We start from the raw sequence: 19,072 nt of genomic DNA, 5'->3' as shown, positions 1-19,072 counted from the left end.
TTCTTAGAAGTTAGCTATTGTAGCCAGTACACTAATGAGCGCCTAACAACATTCCAAATGAATAGGGATGTATTGAGGATTCACCCATCTTTCATGTAAAGCAAAGCGTATTGCTTCCTACCATTTTACCGACTCCCTTTTCTAAAACTCGTCCTCTACACCCTTGATGGCAGTAGGATATCCCAACAATGCTTTAAATATGTCCACATTTATAAAACATCAAGTTGTTCTATTGGCTGCTGAAATGTACATTGTTTAAGTGACTTTTTAACAAAAGTCTGACAATGTGACATTATTACCTAGGTCAGTGGTTCTTAACCTATGATCCGTGGACATCTGTGGGTCCGCAAAGCCTACTCTGGGGGTCCGCGACTGATTATAAAATGAAATATTAGCAGAATAATAAAGTGTATATAACTAAAGAACCAGAATGTAAATCTGAAAATTGTTAAACATTCTGTAAGTGTGAAGGAATGAGAAATTTCCTAGCTATTGAGAAGGAAAGGTTCAATTCTATTAAGGACACTGAGGCGAAGATTATGCATATCTGTCCTCACTCTTTATTAAACACCGAGTTCAAAGTTCAGTAAACACAAACTACAACTCCCATGAAGCCATCTCCATGGTAACCAACTTCCAATCAATCCTTCTCCAAGAGTCCGTATATATATGCTGTGATCGCCCCGTCCTTCCTAGACTTCACTGCGACTGGAAGTTAAGGCATCCTCAAGTTGTCACTGTATCCGTTCCTAAAAAAAAAAAAAGCAATATGATGAGCAAAAGTTGGACATGACCCCCCCCAAAAGGCATGATCAGCTTACATAGCTACACGTTGTACTGCAGAATTCCCATACAAGAATAAATAAACTAATAAAGCCCCCATCAAGCATTAGACAATCCAAGCGCTCAACATATGACCATTGTAAACGCAGATACCACCTCCAAATGACGCTGTGTCGGATCACCTCTTGGGAGGGAGAGACATCCCTTGTGTCGGGCGGGATAACCCTGGCCTCCGTGTCCTTGACATAATTGAAACTTTCCTTCTCGATAGCTAGGAAATTTCTCATTCTATGTCTGGACCGGAGACGAGGATTATGCATGCTTAAAGCTTACTTACCACCAAAGAGGCCGCTTCGTGAGTAGGTTTAAAGTAAAACTTTTTGAAGGTCGACTCTGATGACCAATCAGCAGCATTCATAATATCTTCCAACCTACCTGGACGGCCTTGGAAGCCATGGCACCCCGAGTGGTGTATGCCCCAAAAATCTTCACATTGATACCCGCTTCTATAAGAAGCCATTTAATCCACCTAGCAATCTAAGGGGATGAAACTGCTCTAAAGGGTTTCTTTATCGAGATCAACAATTGTCTCTCCCCAGGGGGTCAGAGTTCAGCCATTATTTCCTCATATGCCTTTAGACATCTGGCCACACATAACTTGGACGCATGTTCGAAAGCTGGATAGGTTACCGACCTGGTATAACATTTAGTTTGTCTGGAAACCGTGAAGGTTACCCCCTTGGGAGAGAAAACCCACGCCGAAACGTCAAGATCTCTCAGATCGAAACCCTCTTGCACAAAATAAGACATAACAACATGGCCAGTTTTGCTGACAAATTCCTTCCGGGAGAGATACTGATTGGCCTTGGAGGACAAAAGATGTAGAACCTGATTGACGTCCCACAGTCCCAAATACCTGGGTTCCGGGGGTTTGGATAACCTGATACTTTAAAGCAATTTGCATACCAATGGGTATTCCCCCACCGGATTGTTGTTCAACGGAGGACGACCTGCTGAAATTGCCGATCTAAAAGAGTTGATCGAATAATAAGACAAGCCGGCCTCCACCATCTCCGCCAAACAATTTATGATGTCTGTAACCTGGCCCCCATGGGATCGATGTTTCTTGACGCACAGCAACACACCCAGCGGTTCCAGGTGGACCTATATTGCTTGCATGTGCCTGGCGCCCAGGCTTGTCTGATGAAGTTTTCAGCTTCCTTAGAAAGTCTGCTGTCTGCCCAGCGATTCCGGAAGTCCTCCAAGCCACCAGGGGATGGTAATGCCCCATGGGGTCCAAGAGTATCTCCGGGAAGTCCGGAATGAGTATTGGAAAGTCGTAAGAGAGCTCCAACAGGGTTGGGAACCACACCTGTGACCTCCACAGTGGGGTTATCAACACCACTGTAGCCCCCTGACGATGCACTTGGGCTGACACTCTCGGAATCATCAAGAAAGGGGGAAAAGCGTAACCCTGCTCTCTCCCCCAATCCTGCAAAAACGCATCCACTGCTGCTGCTCCCAAAGCCGGGCGCCAGATGAAGTACCTCGATAAGTGGGCATTCCACCTGGACGCAAAGAGATCTACTGAACACGGACCCCAGTGTTTCCTGTGTGCCGAAAATAAACCCTTGTCCATCTGCCAATCGCTAGTTTCCTCCAGAAACCTGGAGTTCCAATCCGCCAGTGCATTCTGAGAGCCCAGGAGGTACTACGCTGTCACCGATATCTGGTGCTGAAGGCAGAAATGCCAAAAGTCCTTTGCCAATTCCGCTAGGGCTCTTGAGCGAGTGCCCCATAGGCGATTTATGTATTGTACCCGGACACGTTGTCTATCCTCAGAAGGACACAGCAAGAAACCTTGTCTCGTGTCAGAGACAGGACCGCAAACGACCTGCCAGGAGCTACAGACAATTGATGTGCAGATTGAGTTCTTGTGGGGTCCAACGTCCACCGAACGAGACGTCCCCACACCGGGCTCCCCATCGCTGACGGCTGGCGTCCGATTTGATTATCAGGTCCGGCGAGGAGCCAAAGATTGCCCTGCCATTCCAAGTCTCCATGTGGTCTATCCACCATTGGAGCTCCGTTCTCGCCTCCTGGGGAAGAGATATTAATTCAGAGTAACTCCGCTCTGGAGGTGATGAGCCTTCAGGGTTTGCAGGGCCCTGTAGTGAGGAGGGCCCGGGAAGATAGCCTGAATTGAGGATGAGAGAAGTCTCACCACTCTGGCCAACTGTCTCAGGGAGATACTGTCGCGCCTCATGACCTTCGTCAATTCCCTCCGGATCTTGGATATTTTAGAGATGAGAAGACTGAGAGAGGCTGACTTGGAGTCTATGAAGAAGCCCAGAAAGGCCATAGACTGCGAGGGATGGAGGCCTGATTTTTGTTGGTTTATTACGAACCCCAAGCCCTGGAGGAGCGCAATAATCATGGTTGCATTGGACAGAAGCTGTGCCTCGGATTGATCCATCAGAAGGATATCGTTGAGATAAATGATCAGACGAATCCCCAAGACCGAAGGTACTCCACCACTTTGAGTAGTTTCGTGAACCACCACAGCGCCGAAGACAGGCCGAAGGGAAGGGACGTGAATTTGAACACCTCCTGGCTCCAAAGAAATTGCAAAAACCTGTGATGCGGGGTAAAATTGGGACCGTCAGGTAAGCATCCTTGAGGTCCAGATGAATCATCCAATACCCCTGATAGAGGAGGTCTCTGAGCATGTGTATGCCCTCCATCTTGAAGTGTCTGTTTACCACCCATTTCTTGAAAGCCTTGAGGTTGATCACTGGGCGGAAGCCTTTGTCCTTTTTTTTCCACCAGGAATATATTGCTCACAAAACCCCTGGGATGGAGGAGGGACCTGCGAACGGTGTCCTTTTGCAGGAGATCCTGAACCTCCAAATCTTTTGTCCCGAATCCGCATCTGAAAAAACCAAAGGTCTTGGAAGACCGTCTTGGATCGGTGTTCCCCAGAACCTGTTACTGTCTGTAAAACCCAGGCATCAGAGGTTAACTGTGCCCACGCATGCGTGAACAAACGCAGTCTCCCTCCGAGAATTTGAGGGGAAGAAAGGGTAATTCTTACTGTTAGGGCCTCCTGGACCCTTCGCTCCCCACGGGCGCCTCTGCCTGCTCTGTTTTTCCCTCTACCCCGGTTTGGGAAGAAGGCAACTTGGCGGCTGTCTCACCATCCGTTGTTCCTGTTGGCATAGGTACTGGGGCCTTGTTGACAGAGGCGGCCGGAGGAGCGACCCCTGCCTCATCCGGCCCCACCAAAAACCTTCCCTGGAAAAATTATTTTAATGATGGTCTGTGCCTTATCAACACCGAAAAAGTGGCCACAAACTTGTCCAGTCACCAAACTGGTTGCCCCGGGCGACCGCCCCCTGGATCCGAACCAGAGAGTTCCCCCAGTTTGGGATCTATCCTAATAAGAAGAGAACGGCGCCTCAGTCGAGATAGCGCAGTTGGTGCTGCTCAGGAGGCAAACTTCCCTCTGGGCCCACCCTGTCACAGTGTCCGTCGGCAGGTGGGTGTCTATATGCCTTGCATGCTCGGCCAATTGAAAAATCTGAGTTAGGAGTCCTAACCCATCTAACAATTTGTCCTTGCATGCCCTCCAGGACTGGTTGATGCCCTTTTTCAGATCTTTTGTGTACTTCGGGAAGAAGGTACACATCTTTGGATCTAACCCCGGAGTTGCTGCTACTTTGCCTGGTAGTGTAGGGCAAGGGCATTCTTCTTTCAGGCGAACCCGAACCTCCTTATCGAGAGGTTGCTGTATCTTGCTAGCAACATATTCAGCAACTTCTATTCAGGTCGCCATTCCGAGGATCTCGAATGGTAGATACCCTCGGGATCAAACATATCCGAACTGGAATCCTCTGCCTCCTGTGGGTCTGGCGTGGTGGGAACCAGACGCCATGGCCAACCGGACTCCTGCACCTCGCCGGAGGAGGAATTCTTCTCTGTGTCCCCCTCAACCCGCTTGGGTGAGCCCCCATCTGGGTTCCATATGTGGTGAGCCTCATCACCGGTCTCTCCGTGCAAAAGTCTCTACCGGAAGGGTGGTTGCTTGAGTGTGCACGCACTCTTATGGAAGGCTTTGGTAAGACGGTTGAAACCCTCCAGGTGCCCTGCGTTTCACTTGCGCAATTTCTTGGGACGTGACGTTCGCTGATGTCTTTGAGTTCGCTCCCGTCCCCCCAAACATACCTGTCCCCTTAGCAACTTGTTCTGATAATTTTCCCACACTTTCCTTTAGAGGAGCCAGGGCCTTGGCAATGGCCTGTGAGAGTAACACATCCACTTCAGGAAGCAGATTGCGCTGAGAAGGTCCCTCGCCTGGGGACAGGTTGGGGAAGAAATCGTGGTCCTGCATGGACTGCATCTAGAGTGGACACGGCGGGCAGGCACTAGACAGGTAAAAACACCTTGAAACAATATAAGGGTTAGGCCCCCGCGTTCCTGTCACAAGCGAAGCCCAGCGTCCTCATTGTGCGCTTTCCCCCGTCGCACTATGCTCCAGAGCCGGGAGCCTACCTTACTGCAAACACGGTGTCTCACAGGGGTTGGGGGGGTGTTAGAAATGAGCCTCAAGCTCAAAACCCCTGTCGTGCTATCCCGATAACGAATGAGCGCAATTGCGACTCAAATTGCCAAGGAAAAGCGCTGTGGATCGCCAGAGAAGTGCAGAAGAGCGCCCTCTGGTCGACCCGACGCGTCACCGCAATGCAAATCTGCACTCGGGCTAAAAAAAAGCCCACCGCGCGCAGTGACAGCAAGGCTAGAAATACAACCAAGTTATGCCGGCACAGGGCTACAGAAGCGTTTCATCAGTATAATTAACAGTGTAAAGACAGTAAGTTTGGCAAAAGACTTAACTGACAACGAGCAGTGAAGAAAGAGGAAGGACGGGGCGATCACAGCATGCATATACGGACTGTTGGAGAAGGATTGATTGGACGTTGGTTACCATAGAGATGGCTTCATGGGAGTTATAGTTTGTGTTTATTGAACTTTGAACTGGCTGATTGATAAAAAGTGAGGAAAGATATGCACAATCCTTGCCTCCGGTCTTGACATAGAATTTGAAACTGGTGGTTAAAAATTAATTTAGTATTCTCAGATTGATTTGTGGGAGCAGTGTATGTGCACCAAACAGAATGTTTAATGGACTGAGTGGCTTCAATTGAATTTTGCAAGTTCCAACCTTCTGATTAAAATGACATTTGTATTTTATTTTTTATAATTTTGTGTATTTTTTGATGAATGCCTGTTTCTGTTTTGTTGTGTATTGTTTTGCCCTTCTAATCATTGAACATTTGTAGGCCCAAGTCCTCTGCTTCCAGTATTGACTCAGTGGGGTCCTTGAGTTCCAATAATGATTCAGTGGGGGTCCCTGGGTTTCAGTAACGATTAGGTAGGGGGCCACAGAAGTCAAAAGGTTATGAATTGCTGACCTAGATTGACACCAGAATTGACATTAGTGGACCAAGAATCTCTACAAAGCCAGTTTGGTTGCATTATCTATCTTGGGTATGTCAGTCTTATCTCCACTTACCTTTACATTTTCTGCCTGATTGAATTTGATAGAGTTTACTATTCTAATCACTGCTTAAGTATGTAAGTGAGTATCATCTGATGGTGGATAAAAAAAAACCTTACCTGTAAACTTACTTCATGTGCATGAATATCTTTTTTGTTGTATTTTATGTGGAAAAAAAATGTACAGAGCACACCTACACCAAAAAATTATTGGAGCTAGGCTTGTGACAGCGAACTGTAATCTAATTAGAACAAACTTACATCTTACATGCTTGCTGAAAGAGCCACGTTTTAAGTTAATGTCTAAAAGATGAAAGGTTTGATTGACAGTGAAGTGTAGTATGAAAAGAATTCCAGAGCCTGGGGGCTCAGACCAAGAAGTTCAGTGCCCGAATACAGATTTTAAAAATGTAGGTACAGTCAGCAAATCAGCTAAAAATTAATGGAGAGCATGACGGTTGTACCTTTTAGCTCGCTTTAAAATAAATGTGCCATTTCTCCCTGGGTAGCTCTGAAGATGAATCATAAAGACTTAAACTGAATACACGGTTTGATGGGATGCTATTGCAGACCGAGGGAGCGGTCTAGAATAAGCAAATCTGGGGCCATTTAGGATCAAACGAGCAGCCACATTCAGAACCACCTGCAATCTATCTAGTACATTGTCAGGAATGCCAAGATAAAGAGAATTAGAATAATCTTATTGGGATTGATTTATATCTGTTACATAGTTCTCTTGCTGTTCCCGGTTAAAAAAAAAAAGTAAGTTCCTGAGAATTTTTGATGCAGCTGAAGAGATTTTTTTAGCAATGGAAAGTTTGCTATCAGTTTTTACTCAAAAGCTTTTTACAGAAGGAGACAGTGTAGGTAAAAGTCCCATTTCCACATGCCAGTCACTTACAGCCACAAGATAGCAAACCCATTGTTATAAGAATTTTTATTTAATTTGCTCTTTAATTTTAGATGATTACTGCCCATCTAGTTTAAAATAAATTACATGAGCATTTGGAAATAAACATGGCTGTTATCTAGCCACAGTTAAATTTTAGAATCATTTGCATACATGTAGATTTTACATATGTGGTTACCTAATGCTTTTGCTAGTGTGAACACATAAATGTTGAAATTTAAGGTGAAAGAGAAGATCCTTGCAGTACTCCACGTTACTGAGATTTGGCGGGTACTGTAAGAAGAGAGTCTCGCAGCCTGAGATCAATCAGCCAGAAAACATTTCAACCAAAGCTGTAACATCAAGCCCTGCACCACTGATACTGTTCAGTAAGATAGCGTGGTCTACCATATCCAGTGTAGTTGAAAGGTCTAAAAGAATGAATTTGTTGATATGTTCTTGGTCAAGGTCCAAGCTCAAATTATCAATAATAGAAAAGTTCTGATTTAGTGCTGACAACCGGCCGAACACCAGCTTGGAAGTTCTCAAGAAAGCTGATTTCCTTAAAGTGGATATCTAGTAGTTCCACTGGATGATCTTTACTGAACTCATTAACAGCCCACCTAAATTAACAGGAAGACTCAGTAGTCAAACTTGGGGATCGTTTTAAACAACTATAGCCTAGACACTTATTATTTATCTATTTTTTCTTGCTTTTTCGTTAAAAAGGCAGCTGAATGATGCATCCATGCAGTGATTGCCAACCTGTTGCCCAGTGATCCCCGGAGGTCCATGAAGCTCGCTCAGGGGGTCTATGATTACTTAGAAAATTAAATTATTTTAACTGTTTAATAAAGTGTATGTAAATAAAAAAGCTAAACGTACAATTTAAAAGTTTCAAATGTTCTGTAAATGGAAATAAATTTAATATTCGAGGCTAAAAATGAAGTTAATGACCTCCGATTGATTTGTGTGTGCAGTTTAAGTGTATCATACAGAATAGAGTATGGGCAATGAGCGGCCTCAATTGAATTTAAAAACACTCCAACCCACGTATTAAAATGACAATTTTGATTGTTATATTTGTTTGTGAATTAAATAAATTATTTTGTTATATGTGTATTTGTTGAATGTTTCTGTATTTTATGTGTATCGTATAGCGGTTTAAATCATCGACAATGCGTCAGCCAGCTTCCAGCAATAACTCAGTGGGGGTCCCCAATTTCAATAATAATTCAGTGGGAATTCCCAGTTTCCAGTAATGATTAGGTAGGGGTCCTTAGAACTCAAAAGGTTAAGAACCTCTGCATCAGTGTACTGGTTGAACAAGGGATGAGGTAGAGAAAGCTCTGGCAGTTGAAAACCATCTTGGAGTTTAAACACACAGTACAATTTCTGTCTTTTTAGTGCTATGTGGTCTTTTTACCCATTTTCTTTCATTTTTAAAAAACGTTATGAAAATGTGCTGGCTCCTGTATCCGCATTGGTAAGCAGATACGTCATGTGTTGGATAGTGTTTCTGGACTGGAGGTCACAGTTGTTGGCACCTGTAGCTGTGGGAAGAATGAAAGAAGGGGTGAGTGGGCATCTAGTTTCAGTAATAGGGATGGTACAGAATTAGGACTGGCACATTGCGGTTAGCACTGCATGATAATGGTAATCTTTGGTACCCATTTCTATGTTCCTGTCAACCATAGTCAAGGTACATTGGTGCCAAAGGAACACCTGGAACCTGGGATACCCACCCAACTTGGAAGCCTTATTTTATGGTCTGTGTGATCCCAAATCTTCAAATGGCATATTTCAAAACTGTTAACAGTTCAAAAAACAAGTTTGGCAGGACAGTACACCAACAGTCCATGATCAAAGAGAAGTAGAACCTGGTATTTCTGTTATGTCCTTAGGTCAGATACAGATCCCCCAAAAAGATAGAGTTGATGTTCTGCCTCTGTGCCCACACACTTTGTAGAAACATGACTGAGGTAAAGGGGCCATTCAGACTAAAGTTCCAGGGCATCATGGATCACAGTTCTTCCTGAGGCTTCCAACCTCAGGAAGAACTGTGTCACACTGTCATGGGAACAATGGTAGAGGGAAAGATTTCTAGGTGCATTTGTTTCTCCTGTACATCATTGGCCATTGGGCCTCATTTTATGGTTGATGCTTAACAGCTAGGCTGGTCTTTCTCACAGTCGTCCTTGCTGTCTCTCCTATGGGTCAGCACCACAGTAAGTAGTTCATAGACAGATCTTCGCTGAGCCTTTTCAGACATATTGTCCTCATCAAAGTGGCATCTGTGTTCATTAGACGGGCTCTTCATTTCTGTGAAGGAATACGATTTCTTGATGGCCCAGTAGGTTTTGATTCAATTCACAACCTCGAAAATCACAAATTGTTACCTTTGTAAGACCCACTTGGGGACCAGCTATCTATCATTACTTGATGCAGTGCTCTAAAATGTAGTTAAATGAGAGGGCAGTGGGTGTTCCATTGACTATAGTAGCAACTGGAGTTTGTCAGGATTTGAGAGATAAATGGCCCTGCTTGAAAATCCTGCAGTTAGTATCCGTTATTTACTTCTGTGCTCACCAGTTCATTTTTCTTCAATTCCAGACCTTTCTCCAGAGCTTCTGAATATCCTGACTGCCATGCTGGAGCCAGATCACAAAAAGCGGGCAACAGTGAATGGCCTGTTGGCGTCCCCTGTTATGCGCAAAGTAGAGACCTGGAGGGGACTACTGCTAACTGCCAAGGCTGGGATCCACAAGGTTGTTTTGGTCTGCCAGGTTGGTGCAGCTGGTGATTATTGGTTGTTTTGAAATAAATAACTAGATAATCTATGTTGTAACAGGAATGTCCTCCACATGGTAAATGGACGTGTACACCCTGTCCTGAGTGACTTCACTACATGTGACGCTCTGATCCTGACGTTTTGTTGGCCCAGCTAACATGCTAATCTAATGTATGATCTGAGGCCTCAGCCTGTCCATGGTTATTCCAAGACCCACAACCTATTTTATGACCTAGAGGAGGTGCATCAGGCATTCCCTCTGTGATGACAGTGGACTGCTGTCTGTCCTGTTTTGTTGACATGTGACAGCAAACTGAGTTTTGTGTATTGATGTTACTGAACAGGGTTTTTTCGTTTTCTGGTTCTGGTGGAGTGAAGTGTCTTCCTGTCCCACTTGTATAAAGTTTCCCTGGAAATAACACCCAGACCATTGAGCTGACATCCTGTGTGCACTTTGAGTGCATGTGTGTGTGAGGTGTTGTGATAAACGTATTTGCATAGACCAATGGGATCTATTTTTCCCCTAGTTCGACATGACATCAGTTAAAGGATGAGGTACAGTATCCTTAGACTCGAAATGTATTGTCTGCATTCCTAGAGCTTTAAGGCGGCGCCTCAGAATCAAGTGTGGAAAGATATATACCGGGCTACCCCGAGATAATCTACAAGGACCTTTCAGCACAGGATTGCTGATTAGTCCTTCCTGGGAACTGCCATTTGTGCATAGTAGGGAGTAGGGATAAATCAGTAATTCTTTTGTTAAGGCTAAAGAAGTATTTGTAGCATGCATCTGCTGCAGATGCACACTCCTGCCTTCTAGTGTTGGGCCCGGACATTACAAGTTGTTTTTCTCGAGGAAGCCTTTTATGGCCAGCGTTGTATCTCCTTCTCCCTGAGGCATTGCACATGTTCAACTGCTCCTTTGTTAGATCAGTTTTTTTCCGCCATCGGACTTGAAAGGGCTGCGCAGGAGCTCTTAAAGTTTTGACACCCAGGCCACCTACGGACGCCCAACAGCTACAGGTTTATCAACAAAAACACAAATACGGTCCTGCAGCAGTTGGAACTGTGTAGAAGATGCCCGGTTACAGCCAGCTTCGAATTATTCACCCTCCCCACCCATCATGAATACTTGTATCTACGTAATGGAGTCCAAAAAAGACTGCCTATTCAGAAAGAGCCCTTGGTGCAGGGCAAAGTACACCTACTCTGACACCCACAATGTATGCAAACTCTCTGTTGCTGGAGCACAATGAGCAGGACTGCGATGCGTGCAACTTGTTCAAAAACAAGAAAACACTCAGAAGCAGACACAATAGGAGACTGGCTCACACCATGGAGGTGGCAGCAGATGCTGACTTCTCCCAAGAAGAAGCCAACAGCAAGGGTTAGTTGGACGTCGGTATCACACCCGTTCAGGGTTACATCATCACCAACCCACTCTACGTCACCTCCAATGAATCTAATGGGAAAGAAGGGTCAGATGTGCAGGTCGAAAACAAACTATGCACCAGACTCTGCCGGCAAGGGCTCAGAGTACACTTGACCCACCCCGACAGTAGAAAATATTACGTAGGTCTCCTCCTCCACATCGCAGTGCACCACAGCCCTCGGGCTGTGGTCGATGCCAGGATCGCGCCTTGGTGCCGAGATAGAACGAGAAGACTCAATCCCAATCGAGTAACAAGGCCTTCTAACGGGTTTGGACCTGACATCAGGCTGACATTAGTACCGAAGCAAGCGTCGACATCGCGCTATGCGTGGTGCCCAAGAAATCATACACAACATCGATGCTGGAGAAGCAACCGGATCCTAAGAAATGCTTGGTGTTGAGCCAATCTGAAGCCAAACAACCATGGACTCTGACAAAGCACAAGGAACCTAGTCACTCTTCAACACCGGAGACAACCCTGGGTCCAACCGCCACAAAACAAAGGTGCCTTCCTCAGCCACACTGACAATGCCAGAGAAGCAGGGGAAAACAACACAAAAGCACTTGCATCAAGAGGAAAAAGGCAATGTTTTTGAAGGACTAAATAAATACATGCAAAAAAGGCGGCATAAGTACTCATCCAAGAGACAGAGTCAAGACTTAGGGGTCCCACAACAACTATCTAAAAGAGTGGTTACCGAACATAGGGACACAAGCCCCATGTCATTCAGACAATCACTATACCCACACTCAAGGTCGCCATCACCTACACATAGAAGAGGAGGGTGGGGAAAGCCCTGAGCTTCAGGAGTAGGACTCAGGCTCTCAAAGATACCATCCTCAGCCCAGACTCGTGGGATGACTATGACATGGTCCCTCCAGGAACTGACATTGAGCCACCAATTCCCAACGAAAGCTTCTCCATCTGATGACATCTCGTATCATAGTGTCGTACAAAAGGCAGCGGAATACCATAAGCTCCCCACGCAGATCACAGAGGAGGAAACTGACGTCTTTGTGGAAACACTTTCCAAAACTGAAAGTCATGTTCAATATCTACCTCTGATAGGTTCCATATTAAATGTCTCAAAGGACATCTTTAAAGACCCAGTCAAATCCAGGGTGCTTGCTCCACGGATAGAGCATAAATATAGACTTTCTCCATCAGATCCTGTATACATCAGTGGACACCCTATTGCAGACTCCCTAATTGTCACTACATCTTGCAGGAGAACAGCATCGTAAGGCACTGGGGAAGCTCCACCTTCTGTTAAGGAGGGTGAGCGTATTGAATTGAAAATTCAAGGGGACTATTGTGTCTCTACAATAGGGCTACCTGGAATGAGATGCAGAACTTAATACAACATCTCTCATAACAATACAAGAAAAAAAAGGGGGTAGCTCTAGTTGCTGAAGGGAGACTGATCTCAAATGTAACCATTTACCGTGCTCTGGACAGTGCAGACACCCTGGCATGAGGCACTAATTACTCAGTAATGCTTTGTACGCATGCATGGGTCCGCATATGGGACTTTAAGCCAGAAATGCAACAGCACATTTTGGACATTCCTTTTGATGGTGAGCATCTCTTCGGCCCAGAGGTTGACCCACAGCTGGAGAACAATAAAAAAGACACAGAAACAGCTAAATCAGTGGGGGACTTGCAGTCCACTTTGCAAAAGCAGCAGCCCTTTTGGTGTTACGAAGGAAGACGGGCCTCCAAAAAACAACAGCAGAGATCCCAAGCTACCTGCACCAACACGTGCAATACCACCAGCAAGCACGTAAGGGGTATTAACGAGGTGGCTACAAATCAAGAGAAAAACAGTAGAGGAACACCCACAAAGAGAGCATCTACCACCAAACAATGACTCACCAACATTTTCCCCTGATCACACAACACCTTTCGGGGGAAGGCTACAACACTTCTGTCAGTTGTGGCCAGAGGTAACATCAGACCAGTCGGTGTTAGACATCATCACCCAGGGATATTGTCTAGGGCTCAAAAAACCTCCATCAAATATCCCAACAAGAAAACACATACTAAAACCACAGCATCTACACTTGCTTTAGGAAGAAGTAAAACATTACAAAAATGGGCCATGAAACCTCTTCCATACAAGCATCTAGAACAGAGAGTCTCCTCCCTATGCTTCCTAATACCCAAAAAGGATGGCACGGTCCCTCCTATACTGGGTTTATGCCCACTCAATCAATACCTCATATCCGACTGCTGTCACATGGTGACACATCAGAATGTGATACCACTACTACAAGAATGCAACTTCCTGGCTGTGTTAGACTTGAAGGGCACATGCTTTCATATCCCAACTCATCTGGCAAATCGCCAATAAATTTGGTTTGTGGTAAGTGGACGTCACTATCAGTTCAAAGTACTACCATTCAGGGCAACAGCCTCATGAGTATTCACCAAATGCCCAGCTGGAATAGTTGCACATCTAAGAAGGGAAAACATACATGCCTTCACCTATCTGGGCCATTGGCTGCTCAAGAGTTCCAGCAAACAAAAATGTCTACAGGACACAAACAATTATCAACCTCTTACACAAGTTGGGGTTTACAATCGATGCTACCAAATCCCATCTACAGCCGCTCCAGATACAACCTTACCTTGGAGCCATACTCAGTTCAATCACAGCAAAAGCTTACCCCAATCCACTGAGGTTTCTCAGTCTCCAGAACCAACTGGCTCTTTCAGCCACATCGTTGCCTACCAGTCAAAATGGTGATGCTTCATCTAGGTATGATGGCTTTTTGTACTGCAATAGTTCCATATGCATGACTACATATGAGCCCCCTACAAAAGTCCTTAGCATCACAATGGCCACAAGTGGGTTGCAACATGGATGATTTAGTGTTGGTTAGGGCCAAGGTCCATCAGGGACTACAATGGTGAATACACAAAACACACAAAAGGCGAGAGCTTTCAGGCACCCAGTTCCAGAGGTGACACTCGCAACAAGTTCATCACTCATGGGTTGGGGTGCTCACATGGAGGACATTGTGGTGCAGAGGCGGTTATCGGCACAACAACAAATATTCCACATCAATGTTCTGGAAGTACTAGCCATATAGATGTTTCTTAAAGCATTCCTACCCAACATAACAGGAAAGAATGTACTATACACAGACATTATGACAGTAATGTACTGCATCCAGAAACAAGGAGGGACACATTCATTGTAATTATCCCAGCTAGTACAAATCGTATGGGAATCAGCCATCAGACACAAGATCTACCTTGTAGCACAATATATACCAGGGGTAGACAACTCACTGGCAAACCTACTAAGTAGGACAAATCCGATTCAGATCCTACAAACTTACTTCCAACAGTGGGGGACTCCAACAATGGAGCTCTTCGCTACTGTAGAAAACACAAAATGCCAAATCTTTGCATCCAGATATCCACAATCCAAAGGCAATGCTCCATGGATGAACTAGTTAGGGAAATGTGTTTATGCTTTTCCACCTCTCCCACTCATTCCATAAGTGGTCAGGAAACTCGTGCAAACAGCACTAAAGATGAAACTCATTGCTCCCATATGGGCATGACAACCATGGTACACAACATTGCTGGAGCTCTCCCTAGTACATCACGAGAAGCTTCAGAACATTCCATATCTTCTCACTCTCACTGTGGGCAGAGTCAGGCACACCAGTGTTCACCAGCTCAATCTTGATACCTACAATTACCTCAATTATATATGTACATTTAAAAGGAAGCCAGAAAACCGACTACAAGAGCTTGCTATGCAACAAAATGGAAATGCTTTGTTCACCATTGTGCTACAAACGTCAGTCATTTTTCAGCACTATTTGAACAACTGGTGTTACGTGTTACAGCTTCAAAAATTGCATTTAGCTTACATATTTATAAAGCTGCATTTAGCAGCAGTTGCTGCATATCAACAACACCGTAAACAATGATTACTTTTCTGCACACCTGTCATAAAGGCATTTATGGAGGGACTCAAAAGAATTACTTCACTACGCACACCTATTGTACCATCCTGGCATTAAAACATTGCGTTGGCATGATTAATGTCTGCACCGTTTGAACTTTTGCATAAATGCCAGGTGCAATTTTTAACATGGAAACTGGCTTTCCTTGTCGCAATTGCATCACTAAGAAGAGTAAGCGAAATACAGGCACTGATTATTGAGGAACCTTATTTTCAAGTATTCCAAGACCAGGTTTGTCTGTGCAAAACCCAAAGATTCTGCCAAAAGTTACATCGGCTTCCCTCTTCAATCAGACTTTGGATTTACCGGTTTTCTTTCCAATCCCAGATATAGTTGCAGAAAGGGCTTGCGTACACTTGATGTTAAACACACCCATATGTACTATGTGGAAGGAAAAAAAATATTTCGAAAAACACAACTACTATTTGTCGCTTTTTCATATCCAGTGAAAAGGTAATTTCATTTCAAAAGCAGGAATTGCTAGATGGTTAGTTAGATGAATTCAAATTTGCTACATCAAAGCAAAACAAACTCTACCCTCAACGCCAAGGGCACATTCCACAAACAAAAGGAGCATCAATGGGTTTTTTGGTAAATAGACTGATAACAGTTATTTGTAAAGCAGTAACATGGAAAAATCCACACACCTTTACCGAACACTATTGTGTGGATGTTATAATCCAGACAACAAGCTCTAGTGAGACAAACATTTCTACGCATATTATTTCAGGAAAATCTGATGCCTAAAGCCACCACAAGAGGAGTACTGCTTTATAGTCTATGCATAGCATGAGTATCTGCAGCCAACACATGCTATGAATGGATTATGTTACTTACCATGTAAGCACCTATTCGTAGCGTGTAGTGCTGCAGATGTTCAGGCACCGTCCAGCCTCGCCGGCAGGCATTAAGCAGTAGCAATATATACACAATACATTTAAGTATGTTCAACAGCAAACATAAACTTAGCAGACTATTCCCTCACTTCCTAAATGGCAGGGATAAAAATTATAGTCTATCAAAGGAGCCGTTAAACATGCGCAATGCCTCGAGGAGGAGGAGGAGGAGATAAGACGCACTACATTGACCATAAACGATTCCCTCGAGAAAAACAACTTGCAAAGTCCGGGCTCAACACTAGATTGCAGGAGTGTGCTTAGCATGTGAATCTGCAGCACTACACACAACAAATAGATACTTGCAGGGTAAGTAACATTCCTAGGCACAATGTGCCCTTTTGTCTTTCCCTGATGCCAACTTCAAAGATGCTGATGATAGCCAGGTACACAGTCTTTATACTTCATTGTACCCATGTTTTGGGATACTCCTGATTAGAACCAGCATCATGTTATGTAATGTAATGTATTTGTAAAGCGCACCATCACCAGGAAGGGTATCCTGGCGCATCATCACTACTTGCTGTAAGATCCATCAGATTGCACAAAGGCTGTCTCTGCAGTACAGCCTGAAAACTACATTTCATAAAGAGCTACCCTCAAATGGTTCCTAGCACTTGAGTGGATGGGATAATATCCCTCATCTGTAACACCAGTATTAAGGGGAGACGCAAACCACCCTACTTTGGCCCGGTTCTGTCTGATGGATACTTCTTACCACAGATTCCTCACCTTTTGAATTCTCAGTGGCATCCAGAACTTTTTTTCCCTCCTCTGAGGTGATAGGTAGTACCATTGGCCTCCATGGCGACATCACCCACTCTAGAAGTGAAGACACAGAGCAGTATGTAGGTGCCACCCCTTGTGTGCTGATAAAAAAGTATTTTTTTCTGCATCCTTCATTGCAGAACCAGAGATTTGTCGATGTCTTAATGACTCTGAAATTCTCTTTGTTGATGGCAGTCTGCTAGCGAAATTTCCCCTCTAATGACTACAAACTTTAAAATTTGCCACAAGTGAAGGAAGCAGATATCTACCACAGATCCACGTATTATCTGTCCATGGTGTCTCAGGTTCTGACATAATCGAATTACTGCAATAAATGCTCCCTAATGCATCAAAAAGCCACCAGGTAGCATGAAACAAAGCTGTACATCGGTGGGTACCTGAAAACATGCTTATTACATTCTCAAGCCTGTTTATCTGCTGATTCTGGGCTGTTCCCACTTCAGGTCCTGCTCTTAGTCACTATTCTTGAGTAAGTTAAAGATGAAGTCGAAAGATAAGTTCAGTCATAAATGTAAGTAGTCCAGGCGGGATTTATCTACTTCATGCCTCTCTCAAACGAAGTTGCACAGTCGTCACTATGGGAAATTGACTCTGAGCCCATTATTAGGCTGAACTTCCAAGTTTTCTGGGGAATTGTTGACTATGCAGCAAGGGGAGGCCTTCAACCGAGCCATGTTGCAACAGTTTCAGATGGGTCTGAGTGCTTCTGCAGCATCTTCATGCCATATGGATCCTCTGTAACCCTTATTCTGATTCCCTCCAGCAGTGTTACCCCAGCCACGCTCCGCAACTGGCACTAGCTCATATTGCCATGCCAGTTCCAACCACTCCGGTGCTGGTTCGGGAAGATGCAACAACTCTGGATCCAACCCGATGTCAATTTTTAATCAGGAACATTCTTTGAATTGATCCTGGCCGATGTCTTGTTCTGAGATTAAAAACAAGAAACGTGTAGCCTGTTTTGGAGGATTCCCAGGCAGTGTCAATACTTCAGCACCAGTTCTACCAAAGTCCAGGACCTTCAAAATACATTCCACATGATGATGCTGACAATGATGAAGAGGTGGACAGTTGACACCCCCCCCCCCCCCTCACCTCCCCCCACACCCCCACCTCATATTGATAAAGGCATGATTGTAGGTTTATGAAATGCTAGTGTCCTGGATACTTCCCCTGATACAGAATTGGGCTCCCAACTGTTGCCCACTACAGAGAGGACTGCCTTTTTTGAGGTGGTAGTATGTAGAGCCGCAAAAGGTTCAGATTATCAGTTGTCTATAGTTAAAACTATTGCTAATATACTGACCTACATCTTGCAGCTTGGCCATGCGTCTTTTCATGCTTGGTCCTTCCTGTGAATAACTTTACATTGAAGCGCCATGGGCCAGCTCCCAGGGGCCCAGCCTTTCTAACCCAGCAGCCAACCCTGTAGAGCTTGGTGTTCAGGCTTCCAACAGCAAAGTCAGCCCCAATGTGGTTCTCAAGGCCCCATCAGACAAAGGAGTCAGGGCGCATTGACGTGTTTAGTAGAAGGTTTTCTTCTCTGTCATTTTGACATTGAGATCCCTGAACACTGCACTTGTTAGGATGCTGCACAACCCCCCCACTGGGATATGGCCCGCGAGATCTTGCAAGTAATTCCCAAAGAATTCCAAAATGCATTTGCACAGACATTCTATGGTGAAAGTCTGCCTAGACGATCGCGAGGATCACATCATGGGCACTAGTGTTGTGATCGGACGTCATTTATGGTTGCCCGCCAGAGTATTTTTTGCAAACATTTAGTTTATAATTTTTGATGGTTCCAGGCCTTTTTGGAGACCAGGATGATTCTGCTCTGGAGCACTTCAAGGAAAAGTCAGTGCACGTTGCCGCCAGCCTTTCAATTCCACCAGCAGTATGGGAAATTCCAGGGTACTAGCGAGGTAAGGCAGCCCTCTTGGTCTGTG

General features: G+C 44.8%; 1 protein-coding gene across 2 annotated transcripts in view; it reads left to right on the top strand.

Annotated features, from left to right (window-relative positions):
• PKMYT1 (protein kinase, membrane associated tyrosine/threonine 1) overlaps positions 1 to 19,072 on the top strand; it is a 304,511-nt gene that overhangs the window by 162,967 nt on the left and 122,472 nt on the right. For both annotated transcript variants that reach the window (XM_069244353.1, XM_069244354.1), the window contains exon 5: positions 9,842 to 10,014. In XM_069244353.1, coding sequence (XP_069100454.1) covers positions 9,842 to 10,014 — 173 coding nt within the window. The remainder of the gene's footprint in view (positions 1 to 9,841; positions 10,015 to 19,072) is intronic.

This window comes from Pleurodeles waltl, chromosome 7, assembly GCF_031143425.1.
Source record: "Pleurodeles waltl isolate 20211129_DDA chromosome 7, aPleWal1.hap1.20221129, whole genome shotgun sequence".
NCBI lineage: Eukaryota > Metazoa > Chordata > Amphibia > Caudata > Salamandridae > Pleurodeles > Pleurodeles waltl.
The sequence above is the reverse complement of the archived record's forward strand: the minus strand, read 5'-3'. Positions and strand labels throughout refer to the sequence as shown.